Source organism: Falco rusticolus, chromosome 4 (genome assembly GCF_015220075.1).
Source record: "Falco rusticolus isolate bFalRus1 chromosome 4, bFalRus1.pri, whole genome shotgun sequence".
Taxonomy (NCBI): domain Eukaryota; kingdom Metazoa; phylum Chordata; class Aves; order Falconiformes; family Falconidae; genus Falco; species Falco rusticolus.
In genome coordinates, this window is record NC_051190.1 from 78798157 (window position 1) to 78819143 (window position 20987).

General features: G+C 47.2%; 1 protein-coding gene across 3 annotated transcripts in view; it reads left to right on the top strand.

Annotated features, from left to right (window-relative positions):
- The first annotated feature begins 1933 nt into the window (after nt 1–1933).
- Nucleotides 1934–20987, top strand: part of NXPH1 (neurexophilin 1) — a 142290-nt gene continuing 123236 nt past the window's right edge. The window contains exons 1-2 of one of the 3 annotated variants that reach the window (XM_037387227.1): nt 1934–2161; nt 3127–3288. In XM_037387227.1, coding sequence (XP_037243124.1) covers nt 3235–3288 — 54 coding nt within the window. In that variant the 5' untranslated portion in view covers nt 1934–2161; nt 3127–3234. The other 2 variants (XM_037387226.1, XM_037387228.1) reach the window with 2 other exon arrangements.

Sequence of the window (20987 nt, forward strand, 5' to 3'; positions counted from 1 at the left end):
ATATAAGGATCCGGATGAGAAAGACTGGGAGGGCCTTCTGTTTGACCAGCTGAAGGATTAATTCTCCAAGGACTTCTTCCTTGTCACCTCCAATATGAAGACATTAGTGAGCAGACCTCGGAGAAGCCAGATCAAGTTACACAGACTGTAGAGTTGAATCATTCCTTCTTAAAGAGATTGTTCCTTCTTGAAGAAATTGTCTTTCTCGGGAATGTGACCGACTGAAATCTGGCAGACTTTGCGTTTGTTCTTCCTGCTCCTTATTAACCTGGCAATCTCATATCTAAGGGAAGAGTAACCATGCTGGGTCTAAACAGCAGCGTATTGCAAAAAGCATCGGTATGTTCCACGCAGCTTGTGGCAAGTTTGTTCCATGCAAAAAGAGCAACATCCATCTATCTATCTATCTGTTTGTCTGTCTATCTATCTATCATCTCTCGATTGATTACTAAGCATGGACAAAGCCCCTGACTTATGGGGAATTTAAGAGTGGAAGAGATATGAAGGAGGGAGTTGAAAGGGAAAAGTCAGCTGTAATTTTTTGTTACCCATTTGAAACAGAAGTCCCTAGGCAGCTTTAGCCTGCACTGTAATGCAGAGGCTGTCTGGAGGGGCAGGATGACAATATGATTCCTCGCAGGCAGCACCCTTCTGTTCAAAGCTGTGACGTGAACATTCCACATGTCTAGCAGAGCGATGGTGCTGGAGACATATGGAGGTGTCCATCTTCCAGGTGTTTGAAGCAGAAATGGCCATGGGGGAGGCTCTGGTGCGGCTCTTTCAAAGCGTACCCATTACCTTCCCACTCCTTTCCCCACTCCACTTCTATTACAGTGTTCCAAACTCAGACCCCCAAAATTAAAACAGTATTTTACAGCTTTGTACGGAAACCTCAGATTGCAGATATTAATTACCAGGACATGCTCTGAGAGAAGAAGCAAGGATTTGGCAGGACAGCTGAAGTCCTCTTTTTTCTCTCTCTGATTTCCCTCTCTCTACAGCATGCTGGCTTGCTTCTTGGTTCCCCTTTGGGAGGTGATAAATCTGAATTTTGCTATCGAGGCTGGGCATCTGGTAAGGCTACCCTGTGCTGTTGGTATCCTCCCCGTCACCCTGTCCCAATGTCACACTGGTTTGGGGGATGGAAGAGGGCAGGGAAAACCCCACAGGACTCCTTGTAAAGAAGGAGGAAAACAAGGTCGATGAGACCTTTCCCTTTGCATGACAGCTGGCGGGATTAGCCACAGCACTGGGCAGGGATGAGCTTTCCAGCTTCTCTCCGAGGGGCTGTCCAGCCACAGGTTCCTGCTTGCGGATGACAAGCAACGCTTTAATCCCAGGGCTTGGCCCCCGCAGCCGTCCCGCAGCTCCGCTCCAAGACCCCACCACCTCAGTGCCTGGCTGGCGGGCGCCCGCTGCCTTCCCAGGCTAAGCACCGCTGCCGTTGCACGGGACACCCCTGAGGAAGGTGAAAAAACTAAAATGAAAGAAAGAGGAAAGAAGGGCTCTCCCAGGCTGCTTCCCGGCGCCGGGCGGGCAGCTCCCGCGGGCGGGCGGAGAGGGAAAGGCGCTGTGCCCCAGCCGGCAGCGCGGGCAGCCCGGCGGGCAGCGCCGGCACCCCGGCGGCGGCAGGCGGCGGCGCGGGCAGGACAAGCGGCGCGGGCAGCGCGGGCAGGACAAGCGGCGCGGGCAGCGCGGGCAGGGAAGGCGGCACAGACAGGGCAGGCAAGAAGGCAGGCGGCGCGGGCAGGGCAGGCAGCGCAAGGCAGCTCGCGCCTCCCGGGGAGGGCTCTAATTCATCACCCCGCTCAGAGGAGAGGATGGGACGCCGCTAAACTCCCCTTTTCTCCCCTCCTCCCTTCCCCCCTCGCCAAGCAAGCCCACCCCACCCCCCCTCCCCCTTCCACTGCTCTTTCTCTCTCCCCAAGCAGTGAGGCTCGGACAGTGCTCGGCTCCGGCGCTTTATTTTAAGATGATCGGCCAAGGTCTTTGCAGATAGATTTTATCTGAAGTTAAATAGCAGGCGCTCGCCGCTCCCTCGCCAATAAGTCATTTTTAATAGAGACAAATCGCCCTGGACGCCCCGGAGCGCCGGAGCCGCCGCTCCTGCCCGCGCCCCCCGCCGAAGGCGAGCGGGCAGCCCGGGCAGCTCCCTTCTCCCGTAAGTGTCCTGCTCGGCGCAGCCGGAGCGCGGCCGTGTGCGGAGAAGGGGAGGCGAGGGGGGGGAGAGCCTGCCAGCCGCCCCGCCGCCCTGACAGTGCCTGCGCCGGATGCACAGCGGCCGCGGGACACCTCGGTGCGGAACGCGGCGAGGAGATGCGCAGGGGCGGCGGGCTGCGCCGCGGCGCTCAGCCCCTCTAGGCTCGCCCATGGAGCGCCCCGCGGAGCCCCGGCAGCCGTCGGACCCCCCACGCCGTACGTATCCCCGCCGCGGCCCCCCCGCGGCGGCGGGGCCGCCCGCAGGGCACGGGGGCGGAGGAGGGCTGGGGTCGGGGGTGGGGGTCCGCGCCCGTCGGGGCTCCCGGGGCGGGATGCCGGCCCGGGGCGAGGCGCAGCGCGCCCCAGGAGCGGCGGGGGGAGGTGGGTGCTGGTGGGGTTACGCAGAGCCTGCCCGCGCGTCCCGGAGGCGAAGCTCGTCTCCTCGGCTCGAAGCGCCCGGGCGCAGCCGGAGCCCCGATCCCAGCGTCTCCTGCCCCTGCTCCCCGCTTCGGCGCCGCTCCGCTCTCCGGCGCGCTGCCGGGGCTCCGCGGCCAAGCGGCGGGCGGCTGCCGCCCGGTGCTCGCCGAGGGCGCGCAGGCAGGCGGGCAGGGCTGGCGGCGGCACCCCCGGGCCGTCCCAGCCCACACCACGGGGCTCTCCCGCCCAGTAAAAGGACCGGGCGCCGGGGAGCGCTGCCTACAGGCGCTCTGCAGCCAGCCCGGACCGTGCGATCACTTTGCTCTGACGCTGGATTAACTCGATTTTAATCGTTTTTTGTTTCCCCCACCCCCATCCATCCACACACCCCATCTCCTCCTTCTCTCCCGCCCCCCCTCCCCCCCCTTCCCTACACACCTCTCTTCTCCCCTTGTCTCAAGCCTAACCTTGTCTTGTGGTCATGGGGTGTATAATTTCATTTTTGCCTAGGCTGGTGAGAGCTCTGCTTGTTCTGTAAAGTGGATGTCAGGTGGATCTATGTTCTGGAAGGAACAAAGAGGCAGCGAAGGCAGCGCGGGGGAAGTTTGAGCGGCGAGGATGCAGGCTGTGTACTGGTACGCGGTCCTTCTGCTGCAGCCCACCCTCTACCTGGTGAGTGCCCCCGGCCCCTCGCTCGGGCCAGGGAGGGGGGAGCTCGGCTGGGAGGAGGGCACCAGCCTGCTGGAGAACGAGCAAACTCACGGCAACTGCCGGCGCCCCGCAGCCAGCCCTGCCCCGTCCTCCCGGGGTCGGGCCGCGGGCGGGCGCAGGGCTCAGCCGGGAGGGCTCAGCGTGGTGCGGGGCGGGGGGGGCAGACCCGTAACTTCTGCTCCGCGGGGAAGGGGAGCGCCGCCGGGCGGGAGCGGGGCCGGGGGCTCCCGGGCAGGATGCCCCGGTGCCTGCAGGGCCACCGGAGTGCCGCCGCGGGCGCGCCCGCCCGGGCTGTGAGCCGGAGGCAACTTCTCGCCCTGTGCTCCCTCCCGAGGGCGGGAGCCCCTCCGGAGGGGACCCCCCCGGGGTGGCACTACGGGCGGCGCGGCACAGGCGTGCGGGCACTCGGTGACGAGCACAGCTAGTGTTTTCCGCGTGAAGTGTCATTGACTTCCGTAGCAAAGCTCCTTTCGGATTACCGGGGGAACACGAGTAAACAGCGCCGTTATCTCCCTCAGCACACACTTTATTCCCCCTGCGATCGCAAGGAACAAAACAAGGCAGGCTGCTCCTTTGCAGCCCGTACGCTCGCTCGCCTGCGAGGCGTTAGGCAGGCACACGCTTGGCGAGAGACCGTCCCCGTGGCGGCGGGGGAGGGAAAAGCCCCTTTTCCGGGAGCGCCGCCGAGGGAAGCGCCCCGGCGCCCGCACAGGGGGAGGCGACGCCTCGGGCCCGGCCCCGGCTCCGCGGCCACCGGCTGCTGCCTGTGCCGCCGCTCCCTGCGCCATCGCGGTCGCGCCACCTGGGGGCGCTGCGGGGCAGCGCGGCGCGGCGGAGCGCGGGGCAGCCAATCCCCGAGCGGGCCGGGCCGGGCCGGGGGCAGGCGGGGCGGCGCGTGCCTCCCGCTGCCGCGCTCCGCCGGGGCTCCCGCCCGCCCGGGGCTCCCTGCGCCCGCCCGCCCGCCCGGCCCGGCCCGGCCCGGCCGCCGTGCCTCCCGCCTGGGGCCCCTGCCCTCGCCGGGCCGGGCCGAGCCGCGTCTGCCGTGGGCCTCTCTCCTCCCCGCCAATTTTATAGCCGGGGGTGGGGGGACCGGGCAGGAAAGCGCGTGTGAAATAATCTATCAAAAAGCCGGAGCGAGATCGATACGTCGTGTTAAATTTTGAATGTGTTTGCTGGCAGTTAAACTGCTCTCGACTCATTACAACAACAGTGCTGGATTTATTCTAATGCGCTGCAGTCTGAACAACAAGCGCATTAATTCTCCTTTAATTGTAAACTGGGAGCATTTGAAAACCATTCAGTGTGCAAATTATGCTGATTCAATTACCGTTTAGTTACAGACTTCATTACCTGAATGCCTCTTTTTTTTTCTTTCTTTCTTTCTTTTTTTTTTTTTCGGAGGGCTTGGCATTGCAGAGTAAAGGAGCCGATTTTCCAGTTTCTTTCGAAACAATGAGAAATATAATAGTAATAATAAAACCACCCAAAAAAATCGTGAATAAAACAAGCTAGGGGGAGGGGACACGCTCTTCGGCTAGGCTGTGTCTCCTGCCAAAACACTCGGGGGGGATCCAAAGGAATTTCCCTGTCTAACCCAATTCTTCTGAGTCGGTACTTCCACGTTTATGCCAATCTCTCCCTCTTCTCCGTATTTCGGGAGTGACTCTGAAAGTTTACATTAGGCCATCGCGTGATAATAAACTGTTTATAAGCATCGAAGCATGAAGTTTTGATTAAGCTTTAATGCGGTGCCACAAACCAGCCAGGTGCAGCACTTTGTTGTGCCTCTCCGAGTGTGCGCGTCACCCTGTGTGGACTAGAGCAGTTTCAATTACGAATTAAATTCTCACTAGCCAACCTGTTAGGAAGGGCAAATGAAGCGGCAGCACAACCAGCTCCCTATCGAGTTTGTTAAAAAATCCTTTTTGAGAGGGGTTACTGATGGGGGGTGGGGGTGGGGGTGTCGCGTGTTTCCTTCCCCTGCGCCTGAGCCAGGCGGTGCTGGGGGGCAGTGAACAGCCGCAGCCAGGCTGGGCTGCCTCCAAGTTACTCATTTACAGACACTCGCTGGTTTGTAATTTCTCTTCACACAGCAAACCACTGCCCCCCCCCCCCCTTCCCTGTCCCCCAAGTTAAACCCCTTCCTAATGAAATCTTGGGGGAAAAGTGCTTCTGCTTTTCTCCCCCTTTTCGGTAGAACCGTGTGCCGTCCAGCCTTATTGACTGAAATTTATAGAGGTCACAGCCGACCAGAACGAGCAGGAATTTTGCTAGGGTAGAGACGGTTCACCGTATTATGTTTATTGATAAGAACATCAGTTAGCCTCTGCGAGACATGCGTTTTCTCCTTGTTTCGAGCTGTGTAGTGTATTGAAAGTGTTACATTTGATTTGCAATGGAAGTGCATTTCCTTTGGCCTAAGCGGATACCTTAGTACTTACTTGGTAGAATTAGGAGTTAACCTATAAAGGTTATTTTCTTTCTTTACATGTAGAGAGCTGCAGAAAGTGTTCAAACGGCTACACTCGGTCTTCTTATTTGCCACGAGGCTCATTTCACCGCTGTACTTTCGAAAGCTTGTCAGTCTTATTCTGATGGCAATGTTTTCTTAACTAACGGTGCCGTGCCGAGCTCGCAATCGTCATTAAGGAAGAGCGCAAATACCGGGAAAGAAAAAAACACCCGGAGATCGTAGACTCTTTCAGGTTTGAGCTCTGTTCATAAGGGCACCGGGGTTTTACATTAAGGGTTTCCCTTAATGGAAACCTTCTCGTTTAATTTCCGCCTAGTTGCCGGTGAATTTGCAGTCTGACACCACAGGACAATAAACCGCCAGGCCGTTTCTTTTCATTTCTTTCTTTTTTTCCTGGGTGGAAGTAACCTGCGACTACAACACGCGCGGGCTACTGGCAAAGACAGCAAGGCTCCGAACTCGTTATTTCTCACTGGGACAGGTCAAGCGCGGCCCCGAAGGAGCAGGCAGATCCTTTCGGTGCCGGCTGCCAAAGAGCCCCTGCGTGAGGCAGGGGCCGGCGGGCCGCTGGCCGGCACCTTCCGACGGCTCCGGGCTCTCGCACCGTCCCGCCGCTCGCCGGCCACCAGCCGGGCCCTGCGCACCCCCGGCAGCCCCGGGCGCCGGGAGGCACGATGCACGATTTCACCCCCCGGCCCGTTCACAGGCTCTGCCTTCGCTTGCTCAAGGGGCAACTTCCCGCACGGTACAGGCAAGGAGTGCACCGGTTTTGCTGGGATCACCCCGGCTTGGAGAGACTTCGGCTCATTACTTAGGTACTCCTTACTCGGAGTAGCGGGTACGGAACTAAAACCAGTCCGAGTTTTGCTTTGTATGCTGCTAGAGTAAGGATTCCGCCCCAGCCCCCCGCAGCTTGTCGTCTTTTCCCAGCAAAGTATTCCTTCCCCGGTGGGTGTGTAAATCAGGGTGTACACCAGAGCTGGCTGGCAGAGCGTTTTAACTCCGTGCAGAATTAAAGCAGCGCAAAAGCAAACGGAGGGGTGATTTTTCCCGCCCCGACGACGGCTGCGGGCAGGTTGTTTCGCGCGGGGGGGGCCTCTCTGCGCGGCGCTTTGTCAGAGCGGTGCGGCTGCGGGGTCCCGGGGCACCTTGTTTTACAGGGCGGTGGCTTTGGCAGAGCGTTTTCAAGGAAAACAGCCTGCTAAACTCCTCCCCGTGCCAGGCTGGGATTTTAAGGTCTGTTCCACACCGTCACTGCAGTTCGGAGGCCTTCTGAGAGCCGAGCCGAGCTCTCCTGCAAAAATGTTGTGAATAATAGAAGTTTAAAATTGTCCTCAGCGGTGGCACACTTGCTACGGTGTTGACTGAGGGAGGTAAACAGGGGGTTAGTGGCTCCGGAGTTTGTGTACATTTAATTTTCGCTCTCTGTCGCACTGTTTGCGGTCATTTCACCCGGGTTAATGAAAGCTATGGAGAACGTGAAGAGGTATCACGTGCCGGTGAAGATAAGTTGTTCCCCCCCCCCCCCCCCCCCCCCCCTTTCTTTTTAAAGATAGTTGCTGATTGTGACCTACTTTGTCATGGGAGGGAAAAAAAAAACCCACCAACTCAAAACACAAACCCACAAACCTCTCTCTATAGGCGGCAAAGATAAACAAAGATAAAGGAAAACAAAAAAGAAGAGAGAAAGTAGGCATTGTCCTGTCATAATCACCACCCACAGTATTTGCTCAGAGGCAGTTGGTGCTGAAAGCTCTCTGGTATTGCCCCCCCCCCCCCCCCGTAAGGGATTTCTTGCGATTTGGAGCCTGACGTCGAAGGCGGGGAGGGGGGCAGGGGACTTGGCGCCCGGGAAGACAAGTGGCTTTTTGTGCGAGAGAGTTTACGTAGCTTTAAGACGATCCCGCTCCCTCTTTCTAAAGGAGTTTGAGAGGCGCTTTCGCAGTGGTGTAGGGGGAATAATTACCCTTTCGGAAGGTAAGGCACGGGAATAGCAACCGGACTCGGATTTCGTATGAGGGAAACAAATTTATCAGCGCTGGAGGTTTTTCTGTTAAGTGGAGGATGGTGCATTCTTTTCCTTCCTTCCTTCCTTCCTTCCTTCCTTCCTTCCTTCCTTCCTTCCTTCCTTCCTTCCTTCCTTCCTTCTTAACCAGCAGGGACCTGTGCTAGGAGTTTAAGAAGGCGTTTCCTCGCACTGAAATGTCTTTTTCCCGGTGCTTAGTACACACTATTTTAATTTCTTAAATCGCTGAAGAAAGCGGTCTGGAACAGATTTCACCTTTTAGGGAGGCACGTGAATATAATCCAATATCCCCGCCTCTCTTTGACTAGCCAAATCTTCCAAGTCGGTACCTAGAGGTATCCATTTTAAGCTTTTTAATATTTCCCTGCATCTCTAAACCGCCATTTTAATTAACAAAAAGCCAATTTCCCAGTCGTCTTGGAAAGTGCGGTGAAGCAGGTTAAGAAACCAATTGCTTGGAATAGCCAGCACTTGGAGAAAATGCATGTGTGAGCCATCCTTCCCTCCACAGGATTGGCTTCTGTTCTCCCGACTGGGTTTGGGTGAAGTTATGCTGCAATTTATCAGATAGTTTAACACCCAGCTCGCTCTTCTTGTAAGTCAGCATTAAACCACCTCCTGGGTGCTTTGTAAATACAGCTTTAGCATTTTTTTTCGTGCAGCAGATTGACATGTTGACGATTCTGCTTTAAGAAATGTGGCAGTAAAGTGGAAAACCAAAGGCTGGCAAGCACTTCATCAAGGATAAAAAGGTTCTGCTGTAAGGATGTCACTCAATTTATTGTGAAAGTCGAATGAATTACGTTTAATGAAAGTGCTCCCCAGATGAATATTACCAGCAATTTCCTGAGTTGGCTCTGTCAGATTGATATGAGGAAATGCCAACCCATATCAAAAAAGATCTCCAATCTCAATTACTATGCAAGCTTTCGAAGAGCTCCTTTTTATTGATATGATATATATTGGCGGGTTCTCAATGCTGTGGAAACTGCTTTCTGTTCAGCAGGACAGCATATTTCCTAGTTTATTGTTTAACCCTACGTTTCTCTGTCTGTTGTTTAAACTTCCGCGGGTGCCCTTGGGTCCCCTTCTGGAGGGGAAATCGCCTCTCATCCTCTTTCCCTTTCTGCGACCTAAAAAGACCAAAGTTGTGTGTCTGGCAGAGAGCAGGGGCGATGCTCATTGCAGGAAGTTTTCTCAGCCTGGATGGACAAAGCCGAAGGTCAAGAGAAATAACTCGGCTGAAGCAGTGGCGTTGGATCCTCTCATTTTCAGTGCATGTCCAGGCGACAATCCAGAGCACGGTAGCTCTGTAACGCCTAGCAATCCCAATATGCCCGCCCTTTCTTCCTCATTCCTCTAGGGCTTCTTTGGGCAAATTAGAAATTCACTGAGCCCGCGAAGAGAGAGAAAAGCTGTTAAGTCGCCTCATCTACATAAGAATTGACTTCGTGAGAGGCCTTTCAGTTGTACTTTAACTACTGTGAAACCGGTCGCTGTTTACGAATACAGCTACTTTTCCCAGAATCCATCTTGTTGGGCTTGTTTGTGATTAAAAGAGGGATTCAGTCAGCTTGCTTCTACCACTTCCCCGTTCTTTTTCAATTTTTAAACCGAAGAGTGGAGAGAGACGGTGCTGAAGGGCAGCCGGGAGGTGCTCAGTACTCTGCAACAGGACGGGGACATGGGCACCTTCACACGTGGAGCTGCGCTCCCTGCAGGCAGCATTAAAGAGGAAGAAGAGCTTGTCCTTATCACATGTCGGGTTAGTTTGGGTTCCCATTTTCCTGTCCGTTACCGGATCCGCGTCTAAAACTTTCTTCAATGCACAATTAGTCCATGTGCTTTTTATTTTATTTTTTTTTTAAAGCATGTTTCCCCCTCCCCGCCGGAGATGGTGAACCTTTCGAGCCGCGGGAGGCTAGTGCAAGCGCTGCGGGGAGAGCGGACGAGGGCTTGCAAAGGGACTGGGACAAGGCTGGCTTTGAGGTGCCCTACTCCGCTCCCGGCCAGGGCTGGCGCTCCCCCCGGCCGCCCCCCCCCGCGCCCTGCAGCACCTCGGGGAGCTCCGGGCGGGCCGGCAGCGGCGCCAGCACCGCGGACAGCGCCCGGCCCCGCCGCCCCGCTCCCGCCCGGGCAGCCCCAGCCGCGCCGGGCACCGCGGCGGCCTCGGAACGCGCCTGTCACAGACGGCCTGTCCCAGGCGTCACTGCTCGGGGCCACCGCTGCTCAAGCATCGCCTGCAACCCGCTCCGAACTTGTCGTTTGGCTGCCTGCGTCAGTGTTCCTGAGGGAAGGAGCAGATCGAAGCTGACTGGCTTTCCTTTAATGGCGAAGCAGCTGCTTTATTTTCTGGGGTAAAACTGACCAGAGGGACAATGCGTGAGTGTGGAGGGGAACAGGGATGGATCTTGGATTTTGTCATCTTGGATCCTTGCCAGGAGGAGTCTGGGGATCAGGAAGGCTGTTCTGGGATGCTCGGCTTTGTCTCATTCTATCCCGGGACAGCAACGGCTTCTCCTTTTGGAGAGAGAGCAAAGGCACCCGAGAGCACTGGAGTCAAAATGAGCTATGGGACATGGCTGACACTGAGACGTGAGAGCAGGGAGTGATTAATTAATGACGCTTTCTATGCTGTGGGTCATGGCAGGAGTGGTTCTCGGATATAGCTGATGTCATCTTTGGGGTAGTGGCACCCTGAGGCAACTGTGAGAGGCAGCCAGATCTTGCTTCCTTCACTTGCTTGTGTCCTGGCAGCCAGTGTTGAGGCTATCTCCCAGCTCCCTCCTTGCTTTCAAGAGGAGATAATCGCAGGCAAGTACCTCCACCCCTGTAAATTCCCACTCACTATTGACAGAGCTGTCTTCCAGAGGTCTGCTGCCTGAAAAGCACTTGTCAATGAAACACTGACTTTTGGCAAGGCAGGTATAAGTGGATGACTGATGGAGAGTCCTTCAATAAAGGAATGTGATGGGAATTGAGCTGAGCTGAGGGGAAAATCAACCCACAATCCCCACCAGCCCTCCAGACAAAACCATAAGACATTTATTCCTGATCCATATTCTCCCGTGAATATTGGTAGCGATTGTGATGCTTTTGCTAGACATTTTCCAGTCCCTTTTGATTACACCATGTCTCCGTGCGTGGTGCCTGGAAACTGTATTGTCTGCTTCAGAGATACTGCTTTTATCTTCCAAATGCCACCCTCATTAATGTCAGTGTCTCGCAGTCCAGCTAGTGACAAATGTCTCAGGGACGTTCATCTGCCTTGCACACTGCATCCATCTCTCCAGGCGCCCTGTCTTTTCCTCTCCAAGCAGAGGTTTAGTAATATTTTCTTCCTTGCTCCCTGTGTCTGCTGTGAAATGATTTGTCCACTAGTTGGTCTCTGTCCTGTCTGTTCACATGGTAGTTTTGCCAGTGTCCTCTGGGGTGTCACCTCTCACGTTAATCTGTTTCATCACTTCAATGATGGAACCAGTGCATGGGAAGATAATCTGCTCTTTTCACATCTGCAGATTGTTGAAGGGGGGCAAATTAGGCTTTTTTACTTTCTGGGAGCCCACCAAATGATAATGATACTTGTGCCCTATTTTCCTCAAATTTCATTTTCTAATCCAGACTTAATGGAAAAGCTAAAGAGTGAAGAACGTGGTTGTTTCTTTGTGTATGTAACCTGATTGTTTCTTATTGTGTGCACTTGTGATTGCTCTTTGGTTTTTTGCTTGTTTTGTTTTATTTTGCTGACCTTTTGAAAAACTGATAAGTAAAATACACTTATGTTATTTTCTTGTTTATTTCCTTAAACTTTGGTGATAGCTGAACAGGATCCCTAGGGTCAGCAGACTCCTTTTAGCAGCAGAGCTGACAGCCAAAATAATACCAGGAAATAAGTGATCTAGTACCCTCAGTTCTTGGAAACACCTGTTATTATAATATTTGATAGGTATATATAAAATATATATTTTAATTATGTTATTTATTTAGAAAGAAAAGCAGAGAGTCACTTAAAATCTAACCAATACAGTATCCTCAGTTGAAACCCAGAAGATGCTACTTACCTTCCTAGTTAGAACATCTGAAGCTTTGATCCAGAAATCACTAAACTCAGAGTTAATTTCTAATAATTCCGGTAGTTTTGGATCTGGATCCCTATGCGTATAGTGCTTCTGCCTGATACTGCATACCTATGCTAGAAATAACATAAGTAACAATACAAATGGAAATGATTGGTGACTAGCATGTCTTTGATTAATGACTAGTATGTCTTGCCCCCCCCCCCCCCCCTGCCCCCGCCCCCCGCCATGTCAGCCCTGCATTATGTGGGAGTTAATTTTCAGCTGTCACCGTATTTCCTGCATTTGTCTTAGAGGTGCATATGAGCCACTAGGTGAAAGGAAAAAGAAAAAAAAGAAGACACGCTTTAGCCATATATGGAGAACACTACTGAAAAACAAAGGCTCCTGTACAGCAGATCCGATGGGTCTGATTCTGCAGTGTTACACAAGATAGGATTCCTATATAAATCAATGGTTTACTTGTGCGAGGACAACAGATTTTGTCTCCTCTCGAAGATTAAGTAGACCATTTCTATCACCGAGAATTGCTTGTCATTATTCCAATGCCACTTTCAATTGAAAATGTAATTGGCAGGTCTTAAAAAAATTTAACTAATGGAATTTCTGTTATGGATAGTTCAGATCACCTGTACCGTAATATTTATCTGCACAGTCATTTTTATAAGCCAGTCTTGATTGAACTTTTGAAAAACAATTCTTCTGCTAGGCTATTTTGTCAAAAAATGTTGTCATAGGCCTTCAGGTATATAAAAATGCTTGTATAAAATTAATGGACTGCTTTTTATATTTACAATCTCATTCATAGCATTTGAGGTCTTGCAAAAGAAGATATGGACTTAAAATAGGAATAATATTAAAGCTGTGTCCTCACGGTTGTTGCACTGTCAATAGCAATATTGTAAAATAGTGGTCTGTTTAAAATTGGAATGTTAGTCTGTAATTTGACTCTAATTTAGAGTAATTTCTGTTGTCACTTTCTGCAGCTACTCTGTATTACATACAGAGTTTTTTCTTTATGTTTATATGGGGAATGCTTTGCACCTTAAGAATATTTTGTAAGCAATTTTGCTAGCTAAAACACGGCAATAATACTGTAGTTTTATGGAGGACAGTTGCTGAGTGAACAGATCCTTAAAGAACAGGGAAATAAGGATTACGAACACAGAGATGTGACATAAATGATGTGCATAATAAATAGTACATCAAAACCTTCACCAATAAATAAGATGGGCTCCATCCTGCTGTCTTCATTTGTAATGAATATTACCTTAACAAGGTACACAATTTTATATTCCTACTTATTTCTTCCCCCTGCTTCCACAAAAAATTCCATTTGCTTAATTGGCTTGCTTGTAGTAGATGGTAGTGTAGTACATGTTGCAAACAGAGGTTCAAAAGTATGACCCTTTTAGTAACACTAAATATCTGATTATAAAATGTTGGGATTTTGAATAGTTACTTGCACGAAGGATTTCCTTCATTTCAGTGGAGCCACTTCTCTGAGTGGTCACTTGGAGTGAGTAAGAAATGACATTGTTTGGCCCTTGATCAGACAGTGGTCTGTGTGAACCATCTCCTGTATCTTCAGCTTCTTTCTGCTGAATCAAATGGGGGTACCTCTAGCTGTGTGCCTCCTTCCCCTGTGAGCAGCTCTACTAGCACTAGTAATTGCAATAGGATACTATCCCACAGAATTATAAATGTATCAGAACATAGTTTGTGTTTGCATCTTAAATGCACAGAATATCTGTTAGCTAGAGCAGAGTGTGGATCTGGGAAAAGTTATTGGGTGGATTAGCAGATTGTAATGATATGGTTCAGTCTATCAGTGTAATGCAATCCAAATGAATATGGAAATGTGTGACTAAGCACATTAGAGGAGGTGTGAGTGCTGCTTCACAATTTATAGAATATTCTGAAATTGTGGGGTTGTAGCAAACACTTCAGAGTAGATGCCAGTGCTTTGTAACTTCTGTTTAGAAGCAAAACACAAGTTTAACTGAAGTCAGGAGATTCATATAGGTTTCAGTACTTTACTGAAGCAGGACCATAAGAAAGTGAATGCATTTATGCTTTTTGCATTTCTGTTTTTAGGATATAAAATGTTCTTCTTCCACGCCAGAAAAGATCACATACTTAAATCATTATAAATGTGCAAAGTAATATTTTTGCTGAATTTACCTCTGGGCTATTTAGGATTTATTACAGTATTATGCTGATAACCAAGCATTACACTACCTGCCATCCCTTAGCCTAAACATATTTTCTTTATTATTATTGGATAATAAACAGTTATCCATTAATTATTAGTTAATAAATATTTTTTTGCTTAATTCTGAATCTTTGAAATCACGATTTGTGACTTATTCTGACTACTGATTCAGCTTCTGAAGAAATAGTCTGCAAAATATCTTTATCTCTGAAATGAAACTTTTCAAATAGATAATTGATTTGTCTTTCTTGGTTTTAGTAAATGTGTTATTGAAGTATTCAGGCACCACCACTTACTGTTTTCTAGAATTACAGAGAGATGCAAATGGTGGCATATCTGTGGCCTGTATGCAGTGTTGTATCTGTGCTCTAGATTTGAAGTCAAATTTCTGCTGATGTACATTTTTTGCAGACCCCTCCAGATTTTTTTTTCCTTTGTGACCATGTGAAACAAAAAATGTACCCTTACTTACCCATCCACAGGAAACGTGCATGTTGATTCAAGACCTTTCAGACTGAGGAGAACTTTGGCATTCGTTCCTCTGGTTATAAAATGGTGTCCTTAGCTTGATAAATATTCCCATTTTTATCAGGTGGTTGAGAATGATGTATCATTACATTTTAGCTTGAGTTGCTTTGTGTGAATTGGCTATTCATAGCTAGCACAGGAAGGGAGAAGTGAGCATTATAATAAATGTGAGAGAACATGTGTGTATGGCTATGTGGCATTCATAGCCTTTGGTTGGAGCAACTTAAGTCTCCTGCAAAATTAAAAAGAGCTGAGTGGGCTCTATACACTTTCATTTCTAGCATTATTTCTGTCATTGCTGTATGCTTTAGTAATTTTACCCAGAAGAATGTTGTCCTGTCTTTGGTCTGCCGTGAGACCCTTCCTTTCGATCCAGGTCTTTTTGTTCTCTGGCAGAATGGCTCAATGGCTGCAGCACTCCTTCACCCAGAGTAATGACCGCATGATTTGTCCCTCAACTTCTATGTTGTGTTTTATCCAAGTGGCACAGTGTTAGTCATCTATGTCTGGCTAAAAAAAGAATCTGTGCTGCCAGACGTTATAGGTGGATGATTTGCTTTAGCTCAACAGGTGGAGCTGTGACTTCGCTAGCCTGTTGATTCAGGCTAAAATTCAGCTAGCTGAACAGGTCCCTGCCTCAATTTTGCTCACATATTTTACGTTCACTAAATTTGCACATAAATAAATACATTTCCATTGCTTATGGAAAGTTTTTAACCTCCTGACCGGTAAAACACTTCAGGTAATAAGAAACATATGTGCTCACGTATTCATCAGAAAAAGTTGTTCATTGGTGGGAACATGATGGTTCTAGGGGGCTGCTCTGGAAGGTTTTTTCTTTGCATATTAATGGGGAAATTAGACTGAGTCTAAGACAGTATTTCCACTTAACCCTCTTTGGGTATGGTTGACCTTGCATGATGTAAGATTAATCCCTGAATTCTAGGAATTTTCTCTGCCCTGTTTTTTTTGTTAGGACCTCAAAGACTGTAGGAATGTTTAGAATAATTGCCTCTTCAGCATGTTTAGAAAAGGCTGCTTAGAGTGTATTTAGTTAATAACTTCTGTAAAAATAGCAAACTCATTGCTTCTACATCCCACAATTCTCATTTTAAAGACTACTTGCAACTCCCATGGTCCATGTCACCCTTTCTGTCTTGATGTAGCTGCAGCTGATGATGTGGTGGTTGGAGTAATGGATAAAGGACCATTCTATGTTGGGAAAACGCATCACAGAAAAACAGGGGAGTCACTTGAAATGAGTTGGGATAATAGCGTGAGGATCCACCTATAAAAGTTCTCACTTCTCAGAAGCTTTCAATTCTCCTGTATTCTTGTCCTTTTATTTTCATTTTTCAACATACACCTGTGTAAACCTGGTTTGTCTGATGAGTGTTTAGGGAAGGATTGTTTCCATATGTATTTGTGCATCCCTTGGTAAGTCAGTGCTTCAAACATAATGCTAGATGTTCACTAAAGACATCAGAAGTGTTTCTGATACTGCACTTAGAGTGGCAGAGTCAGCGGAACAAAGGCAATACTAACTGAAGATTTCAAGTCGCACCATCTCCAGTAAAGAAATAATCGTTGTGATTAGATGAAGCAAAGAGTTTCCAAACAAATTTCATAATAAAATACGCTGAAAATATTCACTGAATGCTTATGGAAAAAAAAAAAAAAAAAGCAGAAATCAAAATGGGAGAGGCTATTTCCTGAACAGAAATGCAGGGTAAATTAATCAAATAAATTGTTTGCCATTAATAATGTGACCAGCTACAGTCAGATTCCAATAAATATGCCCAGTGGGGATGGAAAAAGTCTACCCAACTGAAATTACATTGATAAATTTATCCTAGTTTCCAATGCCTTCTGAGTATGCATTTAGGAAGCTAAAGATGTCATAAAGATACCCTGACAGGAAAAAGACTCAACTACTTTTTTTAATTGAGATAGTTCTCTTTGACAAAGGAATTATTTTTCAGGTTATTTAAGGATGGTAAATATATCATTGCTTAGGTAGAGAATTCTTAGCAGAAGTGTCAGCATAAAAATGACCTCCAAAGGTTGTAAAAATAAACTTGAGGTTATGCTCTTTTGTTTGTTTTCATGATAAGTAAACATGATATGGGAACTACCTTTTTAAAAAATCACATGGTTTAATCTGTTTTATACCTAAGGAATGTTTGTTATGGTCATCTCTGCTTTTGCTAGAGGATTTGTTAGGAATGGCAGGGAAGGTTGGGAATGGCATATTATTAGTTCATCTGCAATGAAATCTTCTTGGCTCTAAAATATGAATGACTCACTGAAGTTGCATAGCAATAAGTACAGGAATCCAAAAGCAATCCCAGAGCAAATTCCTTCACAAATTCTCAAAGAAAGCAGAATCTGAATAAAGATTCACCCTGTTCCAATTGCCTATCTTTCACAGTCTTCTCCTTTGATGTCTATTTCTACAAAAGTCTGTTTCCCTCTCAACCTGGACCTCTATTTCATTCTTGGCTACTTAAGAATTGTTTACACAGCACATGTACAGCACAACACATTGGTGACTGAGTCAGTGTTACCCGCAAACCTAAGACTCTGACTTCAGTCACAGGCTTGGTTCAGGGCTGAACTTGTCACTTAGGGTTTTGTTGTTTTTTTTTTTTTTTTTTCCTCATACAATATTACTGCCATTGAGCACAGTAAAGAAACATTGCAATGTCCAATGAAATGACTGTGCATAAAGTTTCTCTTACATGCAATATTCTTTATTCTTCATCTTTGTTGTTTTGTATTGCAGCTTCTAACTTTAATTGGTTAACTACTTCATATTCAGTTACTTAATAATTACTTTACATCAATCTTCCATTCAAGCTCTGGCTTTCTTTAGTGTGATGAATTCAATTCATGACAGTCTGAATACCATCTTCGGACATTTTTCAGTGTGCATGCCCTCACTGCTTGGTACCTTGTCCATGGCTGGTATAAGTCAGACCATAGCAATCTTGTTTTGAACGTCCTGGGCTCAGCTGTCAGCCTCAGTCACACATTCAAGCATCCTGTTGGTCAGCTGTAAGAAGCTAGCAGCATGTAGCTAAGCTCTGCTCCCAGATAAATGACTGCACCTCACATTGAGCTATCACTTACAATAGAATTAGTATCAGCTGTGATAGTTAGACTTGTGGCTTATTTTTGAGCTTAAATGCCAGCACTGCAGTCTAAAATATCATAACTTCTCTAGTAGTCGTGCTCTTGGCTCATAGAGGCACACGAAAGCAAAAAATAGGATGGTGCTGACCATGTAGTTCCAGCTGGGTCTGTAACACCCTAGCCTTACAAAAATATGGCAGGGTCACAGGACTTTTCCACTCTCCATTTCCTTTGTCCCCCACCCATGTTTTTCTCATCAGCACAGTGGCTGAAGCCCTTGCTATGGGTTTAAGAGATTCAGTTTCTTTCTCTGCTTCAGAAAATGTGAACCCAAACCTCACAGTTCTGAGGTAATTCCTTTAACCACCACCCAGTGGAATAAGCTTGGGAATTTTCTTGATTTTGTTTGTTGATCTTACTCTGTTTTGTTTAATACACACAGGTACTCCTTCATTCAGGAAACAGGGTCTCCTAGTAGGTAAATTCTGTGACGTTTGTAGTATTGTCTTTCTCTCTTGCTCTTTGACCTTATGCATATGAGTTCATTCATAGTGGAAGGACTTCTGATTTTGAGAGCCCTATAGCAGAAAAAAAAGCTTTATTCTGATGTGAAAGAAATTCTTGAACCAGAAAGATGAAACTATGTTGCCTCATCAAATCTATGCACTGGGCATATTGGCAAGAGTAAAATACGGTGCCTAGTTCTAGGAGCAGTTTATGCCTCGGAAATGTCAGAACGTGTTTAAGTTAATTCCTTGCCTTCCTTTGGTTGCTTAGTTTGGACAGTTTAGGAGCTTCTGTGAATTATGCTTTCAGAAAACCTCTCCCAGCAGGGATATGTGGGTATCAAGTTCCAGGTTATGAGCTCCAGCAGGTCCTTGGGACAGAGAGAGTGAGCACTTTATTTTGGTAGTTGCAGGTACCTTCTGGGTGTAGCCTGGAGGATCTTCCAAAATTGCTAATACTAAACGTAAGCAATCTTGTACTTTCCTGTTCTTAATCTGCTTGCTTGATCTCCTTTATCTTCACTGCTGCATCCAGGTACAATACTTGCCCTTACAATTTAAAATCCCCGTTAGTCTGTTGTAGTACAGTTTATTAATTATTTCTAGAAAGCTGCTAGGTGCCCAAGATCCTGAAGACTTTCATTTTTCCCATAAGAGCAATACTCATGGCTAGCTGTGGGTATATACTGTCAGCTTGAAATAAGTTACCAGTTTGGAGGCTGCTACCCTCACTCCCTGTCCATTATTTTTTAGCTTATAATTGGGTTTGTTTAATGATTTGTACCTATGACTCCCCATAAAAATCTATCAACAAACTACTGCATGCTCTCTCTATGTCTAGCTGCCTTTTCATCCTCAGCGCACCAGCAGGAACTGTCAGTAAAAGGGTGGGAGAACGTGGCTCCAGCATCTTACTTGGTCCAGGGCATCAGGAGCAAGGATTGGTGTGTCTAGCTCTACGGGCTGAAGAAAGCGAACTCTGTTTTGCTGAGCTGAAGCCTGTATAGGTTATTCCACGCAAATAGCTCTGAAGGTTGAGGAATATAAAGAATATTAGGGATTTTTAGCTGTAAAAATGGAGGTACTTCTGGGAAGAAGCCGTTAAGTCTTGAGATTAAAAACACCCAACAAACTAGACTGGCTTTGAATGGGCATTTCAGGAACTGTAAAAATTACATACCTAACAAAAAGGCCATGCCCTACCACATTTCAAAGGTTTTTCTTTCTCCAAAAAAGCAACATTAGGACTTCTCAAAGAAGAACTGTTTGTTGTTTTTTTTTTTCAAAGCAAGCTGTATTTTCCTGTAATCTTGTTCTCAAAACCATTTTGTGTCAAACTTTCCACAAAGACTAAACAAATATCAAGGCATACACCTTGCAGGGAAAATTTTACTCCAAGTGGTTATAGTTCAGCAAACTTATAAGTAACTTAAAAAAGGTCTTATTATGGGAAGTGTCAGGCAACCTTAATCATAGACATTGCTACCAGAACCATCTATAATTTATAGACACATGTACCCTCCTAGGTGCTCTGAGTGACAGTACTTTCCAAAATGATGTTATCCTGTAAATATCTTTTGAGCTTTTTTTAACATTATACTTTGGAAATGCTCAAAGTGATAAATATAATGGTTAGAAGAATGTAGTTATTGTTATTATTTATAATTTCTTTATAACACTGCCTACTGTATAGTGGTTACAGACCAGACTTTTAGTAATAACTTTTTCATCATGAGGTTGCTTAGGAAGGGCAGAGAAAAGGCTGGGATGTAATGGATAGATTTCTTTGTTGTTGTTTTGTTTTTAAATTAGTAGTGGCAGAGAGCTGTATTTTGTACACATAGTATGAAAACCACTGTTCTTTAAATACTTAAATGTACAGATTGTGTCAAATTATACACAGCTTTAATTATTTTCTAAATATACTGTTCTAGAAGTATAGACATTATAGTACTGTTGGTCCAGAAGAGTGCAATATATTTCTTTTTGAATAAGGCTTTTTCACCCTGCCATCTCTTTATGGCTAGACCTTTTTAATCTCTACAGCTGAAACATGTAGCTTGTTATAGCAGCTCAAACATAATTAGTGATCAGTTTTTGTAGAAACAGCTAAGGGACAAAAGAAATAGTCTCTCATTATTTCTTATTTCTCCAACTGGAAATAAGGAAAATTTTCAACTGGTAAATGAAAATAGATCACCAGTGCCACCAGATCTGGGTGAGACGTACTGGTAGCACGATTAAGAAAGTCTTGCTTCATCTCAGGCTACATGTGACCTTGGGAGAGCTCAGTTGTGCCTTGGGACACAAAAATTTAATGTTTCATTTTGTAGAGGTACCATCTTTCACCTTTATGTGGGTTTAAAAATGTAAATAAAATTGCTTTCTGTCAATGGTATATGTGAAGGTCGCAGTCATATTCACTATGAGAATTCAAACTGCCATTTGACCCATCATTGGTTCAGTAGATAACAATGCATTCTATTCACTTCCAGTAATCTAATTTGTAAGCATTTTATAGCCCAATATTTTATGCCTAGTTGCTAAAAAGTAAGAAATAAACCTTTAAGCACTTCACTGCAGATTTATTTACAGAATAACTGTGTATCAAATAGAGAAGTTTCTTAGAATGCCAGAATATCTTGTATTACAGTCTTGCAGAAATGGCAAGGCTGAGTATCATAAAAGACAGGAGGAATGA